At 38.3% G+C, this 12,098-nt stretch overlaps 1 protein-coding gene across 2 annotated transcripts in view; it reads left to right on the top strand.

Annotated features, from left to right (window-relative positions):
- Positions 1-169: 169 nt before the first annotated feature.
- Gprk1 (G protein-coupled receptor kinase 1) overlaps positions 170-12,098 on the top strand; it is a 68,210-nt gene continuing 56,281 nt past the window's right edge. For both annotated transcript variants that reach the window (XM_074100694.1, XM_074100693.1), the window contains exon 1: positions 170-658. In XM_074100694.1, the coding sequence (XP_073956795.1) occupies positions 546-658 (113 nt within the window). In that variant the 5' untranslated portion in view covers positions 170-545. The remainder of the gene's footprint in view (positions 659-12,098) is intronic.

Raw genomic sequence — 12,098 nt, 5'->3', positions numbered from 1 at the left:
ATGAAATTCATTTATTTGACATTATAAGTAGTGTCGGTCGCCGCTTAAATAAAATGACCGAATGAAATCGCCACTTCAACGAACGAATGAATGAACGATTTTATTTTTAGACGTTGGGCCATTGGGCGATACACGACTGGACTGGAACTGAGGGAGGAATGAATGATTACGATGGTAATGATGGTATCGTGCGTGTCAGTTGCGAGATGACGGGCGGGTGATGGCGAATTTATTAATTGTCGTGATTCTAATTTTCTATCATAAATCGACATAGATATTGCGAATGTGTAACACAAATTGGCTAGAACATTTGACGTGCAATCACAAGAGTGACGTATATTGTCTCGGTCTTCTAAATAAATAACAAAAATGTAAATGACCAGCATGTGTCACCATTCATCAACAAATGTTCTAATGAAAGACTGTGCAGTGGTCATGTGTAGAAGGTTATGACTGTCGTCTGGGAGTCGAGTAATTGGGCAGTGTTTGTGTTGTGAGGTGTTGTTTAGTGTTTGCCGAGTGAAGGTGATAAATCCACTCTCAAGATGGCGGACCTCGAAGCAGTACTGGCCGACGTCAGCTATTTGATGGCTATGGAAAAGTCTAAATGCACTCCAGCAGCCCGAGCTAGCAAAAAAATTGTTTTGCCAGATCCAAGGTAATAGCTCAGTTCCTCCCTACACGGTGGGCGCACGGAATAGTTGTATGTTTACATGTCGTCGCTGTATGACTATCATCTGGATCATTGTTTACAAAAAAAATGTTTGGTATATATTTGAAACCTATTCTGAAAACAACTGAGAATTTGTTGCTAAGAGTCAAGTATTAGTTTAGGATAAGGTACCTCACAGTGGAAGGGTTGCTTATTAGTCAGTCAGACCCTAGTTTATGGATTCAGGTTACACATGACTTCATTGTATTTTTTACACCTAGTGTTATCGAAAAAAAAAAACCTCAGCTCTTGCTTTTACCAACATATTTCCATTGAAATTTTAGTCACCAGCAAAGAGTGTCTAATAACAGCAATAAGCTAATGAGGCATCTGCATGATAAACTTTATTCCCAGACATTATTTCGAAGGTTGACTGGTAGAGATCCCTTAAAGGGATAAGTCCGCCTATGTACAAGTATCTCAAAGTTAGGGAATTCAAAACTGGTTTTTGATGTATGGAGAAAAACCGAGAACCGGTCTGTCAATTGTATTTTGTTTATTTTCTTTTGTACAATAAAGAGTCTACATACATACAGTTGTGGTCATATAATTAAGAACGATTTTTTATAGAGAAGATTTTTTCAAACTGACAAGTGTTACTAACTGCATGTATATTTTTGTACTTCTCTCGGTATCGTAAAACAATTCCGTACTAGCGGTAAATTCATTTATACATATCTTCTTCTTCTTCTTCTTGCCCCCTCCCATTTCAACTGGGGTCGGGCCTCCTTGTACGTCGGCGCCAGGACGCTCTGTCCTGGGTTGTCGTTGGTGAGATATTCAGGGCTTTCAGGTCCCTCTCAACATTAGTCCACCATGTAGACGGCGGTCTTCCTTTACCACGGGGTTTAGTAGGGATGTTTAGCGCTATCTTAACGGAGTAGCTCTCATCTCTTCTTTTTATGTGGCCGTACCAGCGAAGTCGACTTTCTTTAAGTTTCTCTGCGACTGGGGCCACTTTAAATGATCCCCTGACGTGCTCGTTGCGGACTTTATCTAAACGCGTCACGCCGCCCGCCCAGCGCAACATTTTCATTTCGGCTGTGTGCAACTTTTGTTCGTGCTTTTTGAGGGTGGTCCAACACTCTGCTCCATAAGTCATTGCGGGTCTGACAGCAGTTTTGTAAATTTTGCCTTTAGTTTTTATTGGCATTTTGTTATCGCAGAGGACGCCAGATAGGGATCGCCATTTCAGCCAGGCTGTGTTTACTCGATGATTCACGTCTTCTTCTATGTGCGCATCTGTCGTAAGCATGGATCCCAGATATTTAAAGCGGGAGACCTTGGGTAGTGCTGTGGAGTCAATAAGTATGTCACATCCCATTTCCTCAGAGCCCCCAAAGTCACATTCCATGAATTCTGTTTTGGTACGACTAACTCGCAGGCCGTGCCGTTCAAGCTCCCTCAGCCATGTGTTGAAAGTATTTTGTAGCTCTGATGCCTTCTTCGCAACAAGCACGATGTCATCCGCATACAACATGCACCATGGGATTTCCGCTTGTATGTTCTTCGTGATATGGTCCATAGTAAGGTTAAAAAGTAGTGGACTTATTGTTGAACCTTGGTGTACTCCTACACGGACACAGAACGGGTCGCTAATCCCTGCTGGGCTCTTTATCTGCGTGCTGACGTCACCGTACATATCTTGAATTAGAGTGATGTATGCCTCTGGGATCTCTTGTGCGCGTAACGCTTGCCAAACCAGCTCTCTCGGGACTCTGTCAAACGCCTTTTCTAGGTCGATAAAAACAAGGTAGAGGTTTTCTTTATTAACCCTGTGCTTTTCCATGAGTATTCTGATTGTTTGTATAGCCTCTATTGTTGACCTCCCGGTAGTAAACCCGAACTGGTTCGCCGTGGGTTTTGTTAATGCGGTTAGCCGTGCGCCAATTACTCTTTCCCATAATTTGAGGGTGTGTGACATAAGTTTTATACCCCTGTAATTGTTGCATTGGGCAACATCACCCTTATTCTTAAACAAAGGACACAAATAGCTTAGGCGCCACGACGCTGGTATTTTCCCTTCAAAAGCTATTTTATTAAATAATGATGTCAACCAGGGTAAGGCGTCTTCCCCCAAGAGTTTCCAGATGTCGACCGGTACGTTATCCGGACCAAGGGCTTTGTTATGTTCCATTTTCCTTATTGCTACTTTAATTTCCATTGGATGTATGCATTCAAGCGGCCCTGCAATAGATGGTAATGTAATCTGATTTTCACTTGGGAACTCCTCATTCAACAGTTGCTCATAATACTCCTTCCACCTATAATTAATCGCGTCATTGGAGGTAAGTAATTTCCCGTGACTATCTTTAATGTATTTGTTAAACTTCGTGTCTAACGTAGCTCTATAACGCTGTTTAGCGACCTTGAATACTTGATTTTCGTTAGTGGCATTTTCCAATCTATCATAGAAGTCTTGTCTCGATATTGCTCTTGCTTGTGCCACGGATGATTTGGCTAGTACTTTGAGTGTTTTATATTCTGCGCGGTCGTCTTCCAGTTTCGATTTCTGCCATAACTTAAAAGCTTCTCTTTTTGCCTTGATGATTTGTTTAATCTCATCGTTCCACCATGTTGGATCTTTGGCGGTGGGAGGCCCTCCTTTTGAGACACCGAGAGTTAGTCTTGCTTGTTTATGACATACATCTTCAAAGTCTTGCCACATCTTGTCCGTCGTTTTATCTCTGCCCAGATCTTCTGTTAGGTATGATTTGATTATGTTTATGAATTGGATGCCTTTGTCACCATGAAGTTCTTTCCATTTTATTCGCTCTGTGTTATCTCTGCGTATTCTAATAGGTTTAGGAAGGTTGACAACTGCGACTAGTAGCCTGTGTTGGGACGTGATGGCCTCCCCCCGGTATGACCTTGCAGTCTTTATAGTTCTTGAACCAGGAGATATTTGTAATGATATAATCTATTTGTGTTTCTGACTTTGCGCTCTTATATGTAATGAGATGTTCCTCGTTTTTCCTAAATTGTGTATTTACTATTTTAAAATTGTATTTTGAGGCGAAATTTAGAATATCCAGCCCTTCCCGATTTCTTCTTCCAAGACCGTAACCACCGTGAGTGTTTGGAAATGCTTCGTTACTGGCTCCCACATGTCCATTCAAATCTGCGCCGATGTGTATGCATTCTTCCGCTGGAATGCTTTGCAGCATTTCATCGAAATCCTCCCAGAAAGCTTCCTTTTCCAGCGCCGGGCACCCGACTTGTGGTGCGTACGCCGAAACGATGTTGAGGATCGGTTGGTCGTCCATTGCCAGTTTGATTGCGATTAATCGGTCACTCTTCCTCTCGACGCCTACGATTCTGTGTTTCAAATTTTGATCCAGGATTATACCTACCCCATTACGTTTTGTATCTACCCCGTGGTAAACTAGTTGAAATCCGTGGCCAATTTCCCGAGACTTAGACCCTTTCCATTTAGTCTCCTGAATACAACATATATTTATATTTCTATTATGTAGTATTTGACTTAGCTCCGCACTGCGTCCAGTCATGGTTCCCAAATTCCATGTCCCTAATCTAAGCTTATTACTAAGTGCTGGCTGCGAACGGTGGTTCTTGTCACCGTCGCCTCGGGGGTACGCCCTAGCATTCGAATCACATTTATCTTCAGTCGCCATATTCGCATTCGAAACACCAACGTCGCTTAAGGGGGACGCCCTAGCCTTTATATATCTATTATATGGATGTGCTGTCATTATTCGTACAAGGAGATGATGTTTTGGCTGTGTTTTACGGCCGGTTGCCACCTGACGCCAAGGCCTTCATCTTCTCAAGATGTGGGCGCCGCCGTTGACCCATTTGGGTTCATCCGCCGCCATCCCTTCTGTGAGTGCCAGCCCACACTCACAGCACTGTTCTGACCTTACCCCGGATATGTCAGGGCCGCTCAAGAACAGGGGTTTGATAACGAAGTAACCTTCTCCGGCCTGTTGGTCCGCGGAAGCTATTTTATTTCACTTCTACCCCTCTCCCACCATTTTCACGGCTGGAGATGGGCGTTCCCCCATCCGCCACCTGGGGACGCGTCCTGTAGGGTGAGGCTCCCCCAGGAAAAATTCATTTATACATATAATTGGCTAAAAAATAAATATATAAACTTTATACATTACATCTAAACCTAGTATTACTACTTACTGGCTGGTCATATAATTAAGAACGCTGAATAGTTTATTTTTTATTCAAATTTATATAGAGAACGGACGGCCGCTTTGTGGTTTTAGGTTATTATTCGAATAATTTTGGCGCCATTTAGTGCCGTAAAAGTCTTAAAGGCGATTGCTTCATATAAAAACAATGGGGAAAAATAAAAGTTGTGATAAATCTACAAGAGAAGTAATACTAAAACTTCGCGACAAGAATTGGTCGTATAAACACATAGCCGATCATCTGCAATGTTCAAAAACTATGGTTTTCCACGCCATAAAGCATTTTGCCACGTATCAAACTACTTCAAATGTTCCGCGTGTACCTAGACAAAGAAAGTCATCTCGTCGAGATGATCGAAATATCGTTCGTTTGGCAAAACAAAATCCTTTTAAAGGGTCTAATACCGTCTAATGAGTTAAGAAAAAATATTTTGGCGAAAACAACCCTTCAGCAATCTCGGCACGCATTATTCGAAGGCGTTTGGTAGAAGAAAAGTTGCACGGAAGGATAGCAAGGAAGGTGCCTATGTTGAAACGGTGTCATAGGCAAGCCCGGCTTGCATTTGCAAGAAGATATGAAAACTGGACAGTCAGACAGTGGAAAAACGTTATTTTTTCTGACGAGACAAAAATAAATAGGGTATGTTCTGATGGCAAACGATATGTAAGACGGCTTCCAAATAAAGCATTCGACCCAAAGTACACAAAAGTGACTTTAAAGCATGGCGGGAGAAATGTAAAAATTTGGGGATGTTTTTCTGGACATGGTGTTGGACCTGTTAGGCTGATAGAAGGAAACATGGATCAATTTCAATACAAAAACATACTGGAAGAAACGTTACCATATGTTGAAGGCGTGCTTCCGGTTATTTGGACATTCCAGCATGACAATGATCCCAAGCATACTGCACGTACCGTTAAGGAATTCCTCACATCGCAATCAGTTTCTGTCTTAGATTGGCCAGCCAACAGCCCCGATCTTAACTCAATAGAGCATCTTTGGTGCGAAGTCAAGAAAAAGGTTTCAAATCGACAGTGTGGCAATTTAAGAGAACTGTATGACGTATTCTTAGAAGAATGGAACTCTATCTCTCTTGCGAAATGTCAAAAATTGATAGATTCAGTGCCTCGCCGGTGTAAGGCAGTAATAAAAAGCCGTGGACATGCTACTAACTATTAATTTTAGTTAAAATGTATTAAATTGCTTTTTTTTATGTACAAACTTCACGTTAGTGTGATTTAGTTAATCTAAGTTTCAAATAAAAAAACTTTCGAGCAGTTCAATAAATCGTTCTTAATTATTTGTCCAGCTTCATTACTATTTTAATTTGTTACTAAAGAGAATAAAAACAAAATTTGTAAAAAAATGTCAGCAATTTTATTATTTATTCTTAATCCCGTTTGCTCTATTCATGAGGCTATTTCATAACGTAACTAGTTACTTCTAAGAAGGAACCACGACTACACATGACATGATTTAGTTAAAAATAATCTGGAACTTCAAATCGTTCTTAATTACATGACCACCACTGTATATACATACACCAGGTCAATTCAATACCTACTTTAGAAGACAACTTTTATGTTTGCTATTATCAATGTCACATTTTTTTAAATTAAAAAGTAAAAAAAATCAAGGAAAAAGTAGGTAACAGCCAAGCAGTTCATTCAGCATGAGTCAACCCATCCCATGCATGACGTGTGTATTATACTGGTTTGATGTGTACCTGATTTATTTTATCTGGTCCAAATTTTTGAGCCCAATTACATTCACTTTTATATGAGTAATGAATTTCACAAACACTGAATGTTTGCTGTCTCCTTAAAAATATAGGTCATTGACCCCAAAGGATACTTTATCTTGCATGAATCCTTTTTTTTTAAATAAAGGGCTATTTAAAATATTGTTTTTTTGTGATGAGGGACCTCTTGTATTGTACACCCATAAGATGCATAAAAGAGAAATTGGCTAGATAAATGTAAATAAACATAATGACTCAAAGGCAGTTACTTATAAACAATGAGTCTTATGGGGCAATTTATTCATACAATACCAATAAAACACCAGAGATATGAGTGCAACAGAAAATTGCTAGTTGAAACTTGTTCTAAGCAAACAATTAATATTATAATTTATATGCAAACAATCTCTTTGATAGCACCTTTGCTGTGTTATCAGAAATTAGGTGATCTACCTATTGTACATAATATCTTCATTATTAATACCTTTACAACCAACTTTAAAGGAAGGAGGTTCTAAATTCAACTGTATGTTTTTAGGGTTCCGGAGCCAAAATGGCAAAAACGGAACCCTCATAGTTTCGTCTAGTCCGTCTGTTTGTCTGTCTGTCCGTCCGTATGTCACAGGCATTTTACTCGAAAACTACAAGATGTATATCAATGACATTTGGAGTATGGATGTCTTGTCAAAGCTGCTATTTAGTTTTGTAGTTGAATTACAAAAATAAATATTTGTGGGGGGGGCACTCCATACACACGTAACAGTAATAGAAAAAAAAATTATTTTCGCATCAACGTGTGGCACGTACTTTGATAGCTCTTTTGAAAAGATAGTAAGGTTTCTCAAAAACTTTTTTGATTAAGTAAAGATTTCCGGAAATAATCGCTCCCAAAGTAGCAAACATTTTGGTCCCCCCCCTCTATCTTGTAAACCGTAAGTCCAAAAAATATGGAAAGGTAACGCTTAATAAATACTTTCAACGAAAATTGGTTTCAATATGATCGGATATACTGTTTTTGAGTTATTGCCGAAAAACTGCGCCTCTCAACAAAAGGATGTCGTAAGTGCCGTGAAGATACTATAATTATTTTAATTGTGTTATAACGCACATAATATTACTTGTTTTTTTTTCGTAATGGCTACGGAACCCTATCTTGGGCGTGTCCGACACGCTCTTGGCCGTTTTTTTAATTGCTGGAAATGGTAATAATTTAGGGGGAAAAATGTAAAAAATGTAAACATCACCACACATTTTGCAAGATAAAAGGCAGATTTTATTTAAATCTTATAGTTTTGATCCTTTTTAACTGACTTCAATAAAATGATTGTTACCTAAGGACTCTGTCATTTAAAAACTGACTAGCTTTAGCCTGCCACTTTGCCCGCGTGAAATTCGGTTATTGAAAGAAAGAAAGAAAATAATTTATTTATAACAGCAATGACACATAATTAGTAAAAATAACAATAAGAAAATATTGCGCGCTCTTCCCTCAGAAACTGTGCATTTTTCCAGGATAAAAAGTAGCCTTTGTCACTCTCGGGGCCCATAAACTATCTCTATGCCAAAAATCATGTTGATCCGTTGCTTTGTTTCGACGTGAAAGACGCACAAACATACAAACAAAATTATAAGTATGTATAAGATTATTTTTCTTCGTTGGAATGAGAATGCTTCCAATCAGGTCCATCAAGTCAGGATCTGATGTGTAGATCCTAGGGAAATTTAGAGTTCTTTAAATTTTGTAGGAACACCAATAGTGATTTGGATTTAGTTTAGTAGTATTCATGCCTCTGCTCATAGAAATCACCATTTGGTAAAGTGGAACTGATGAGGAAGACTGCAATTAGCCACTGGAACTACTCAGTATTTCATGGGTTGAGATTTTATTTATGTTAACACAGTTGCTAAACAATTTATGCTGGTTGCAATGCATTATATGGTTTAATTGAACAGATGGTGCAGCACTGAGAGAACTCAACAATTAACATCTCTTCATTGAAAAAATCAATCTTTTGCAAAAGGTGATGAGCAAGTGACATTAAGCTATTATAACAGATATTAGTTTCACTGAAGTGAGAAAAAGAAATTGTAACAAATAATTTAACAAACTCCAAAAAACCATGGAAAATATTTTCTACCAGTTTGAAGTTGGTGCCTCACCATGAACCAGCAAGAGTAGACTCATAGTCATCTACCTTACCTACAAGCCAACAAACCTATCTATTATGCTTCTATCACTCCTGCTGAGCCTGCTGAGGGTACTAACTTCAAACTGGTAGCAAATTATTTTCATAGTTTTTTTGAGTCAGTAATTTTGTCCGAAGCTGCAAAACCTCTTTTCCAAAAAAATATTCAATGAATCCTCATTTCCTAGGACTGGCAGGTATTTCACTGAAATGTTTTTGTTTACTGTTAGCATAAGCAATCTGATAATGATCAATCAATCCTACTCTAACTTAATTTTTTCCTTATTATGATTAGTACAAAGGTATTCAAAACATTCTGGTAAAAACAATTTCATCAGAAATAGGTTTGGTATTCTTGTAGATACTAAAGGGTTGCAGCAAAAATTATTTTGAGAATACAATACTTTGTTAAAAAAAATACTTCATTGGAGGAATGGTAATTTATAGGCAAAGGCAAGATATACATTAATTAATTACTGTGATTAGTATTTACCTAATATTGTGATATTAGATAAATATCAATACATGAATTTGATCGTCTAGTCTAGTATATTGATGGATGAACAACATTATTAATAACTAGCTTTTACCCGCGGCTTCGCACGCGTAAACTATTCGGTCTGGTAGTTGCAATTGAAATTTTCGGGATTTTACAAAATTCCCCTGGAAATTTCCAAAATTTATATCGTGGTCTTCATTGAGGTTGTGTTGTGAATAACTGTACAAAATTCAAGACTAAACCCAGTGCTAAAATTTCAAAAATTTTCCCTATCCAAATTCAAATTCATATCATTTATTCAGTAAATAGGCCGCAATGGGCACTTTTACACGTAATTTTTTTAAATACCAGCACTTTCGGAAAGACCATCATTGCCAAGAAGAATGCGCCGCAAGAAGCTTGGCAGAAAGTCATTTTTTCAAAATAAAATAAGTACAAATAAAATACTTAAAAACTACAGTAAGTATACAATTAAAGAAAAAATTACAAAATAATAATAACAATAATACACGGATGTATGGGGTATAGGGATAGTTACAAAACTATCCCGTGGAAATATCGGGATAAAAAGTAGCCTATGTGTTATTCCAGAGGTCCAGCTACCTACATACCAAATTTCATGGCTCTAAGCCCAGTGGTTGTTATTTCGAGATTTTATCCCTAGTTATCCCGTGGGAATATCGGGTCAAAAAGTCACTTAAGTGTTATTCCAGATGTCCAGTTACCTACATACCAAATTTCATGACTCGGTTATTATTTCGAGATTTTATCCCTATCCCGTGGGAATATCGGAATAAAAAGTAGTCTATGTGTTATTCCAGAGGTCCAGCTACCTACATACCAAATTTCATGGCTCTAAGCCCAGTGGTTGTTATTTCGAGATTTTATCCCTAGTTATCCCGTAGGAATATCGGGTCAAAAAGTCACTTAAGTGTTATTCCAGATGTTCAGTTACCTACATACCAAATTTCATGACTCTAAGCCCAGCGGTTATTATTTCGAGATTTTATCCCTATCCCGTGGGAATATCGGAATAAATAGTAGCCTATGTGTTATTTCAGAGGTTCAGCTACCTACACACTAAATTTCATGGCTCTAAGCCCAGCGGTTATTTCAAGATTTTATCCCTAGGTATCCCGTGGGAATATCGAGTCAAAAAGTTGCCTATGTGTTATTTCAGACATCCAACTACCTACATACCAAATTTCATGACTCTAAACCCAGCGGTTGTTATTTCGAGATTTTATCCCTATCCCGTGGGAATATCGGAATAAAAAGTAGCCTATGTGTTATTCCAGAGGTCCAGCTACCTACATACGAAATTTCATGGCTCAAAGCCCAGCGGTTGTTATTTCAAGATTTTATCCCTAGGTATCCCGTGGGAATATCGGGTCAAAAAGTCACCTATGTTTTATTCCAGACGTCCAACTACCTACATACTAAATTTCATGACTCTAAGCCTAGCGGTTGTTATTTCGAGATTTTATCCCTATCCCGTGGAATATCGGGATAAAAAGTATCCTATGTTTTAATCCAGGTTATAAACTAACTTTCCGCCAAATTTCATCCAAATCCGTCCAGCCGTTTAAGCGTGAAAAAGTAACAAACATACTCACTCACTCACTCACAAACTTTCACATTTATAATATTAAGTAGGATTGGGTTGGGACTTTTGGATGCTTACCGTGGTTCTACAATCAATGGAGTTGTCATTGTTATTGTAAAATTTTTGAAGTTAAAGTCAGTCTAAAAATAAAACGATATATTAGATACTATGATAATGTTGTTACATCGTAAAATAAACACATTATAATATAGTGCAATTAAATTATCATAATCCTACTAATATTATAAATGTGAAAGTTTGTGAGTGAGTGAGTATGTTTGTTACTTCTTCACGCTGAAACGGCTAGACGGATTTGGATGAAATTTGGCGAAAAGTTAGTTTGTAATCTGGATTAAAACATAGAATACTTTTTATCCCGATATTCCCACGGGATAGGGATAAAATATCGAAATAACAATCGCTGGGCTTAGAGTCATGAAATTTGGTATGTAGGTAGTTGGACGTCTGGAATAACATATAGGCAACTTTTTGACCCGATATTCCCACGGGATACCTAGGGATAAAATCTCGAAATAACAACCGCTGGGCTTTGAGCCACGAAATTTGGTATGTAGGTAGCTGGACCTCTGGAATAACACATAGGCTACTTTTTATCCCGATATTCCCACGGGATAGGGATAAAATCTCTAAATAATAACCGCTGGGCTTAGAGTCATGAAATTTGGTATGTAGGTAGCTGGACGTCTGGAATAACACATAAGCGACTTTTTGACCCGATATTCCCACGGGATACCTAGGGATAAAATCTCGAAATAACAACCACTGGGCTTAGAGCCATGAAATTTGGTATGTAGGTAGCTGGACCTCTGGAATAACACATAGGCTATTTTTTACCCTGATATTCCCACGAGATACCTAGGTATATAATGTCGAAATAACAACCACTGGGCTTAGAGCCATGAAATTTGGTATGTAGGTGGCCGGACGTCTGGAATAACACATACACTTTTTTTTATCCCGATATTCCCACGGGATAGTTTTGTAACTAAGGGACCCCATACATCCCTGTATTATTATTATTATTATTTTGTATTTTTTTCTTAAATTGTATACTTACTGTAGTTTTTAAGTATTTTATTTGTAATTATTTTATTTTGAAAAATGACTTTCTGCCAAGGTTCTTGCGGCGCATTCTTCTTGGCAATGATGGTCTTTCCGAAAGCGCTGGC

Source organism: Choristoneura fumiferana, chromosome 17 (assembly GCF_025370935.1).
Source record: "Choristoneura fumiferana chromosome 17, NRCan_CFum_1, whole genome shotgun sequence".
Taxonomy (NCBI): Eukaryota; Metazoa; Arthropoda; class Insecta; order Lepidoptera; family Tortricidae; genus Choristoneura; species Choristoneura fumiferana.
Note: the sequence above shows the minus strand (reverse complement) of the source record. Positions and strands in the feature narration are given on the sequence as shown.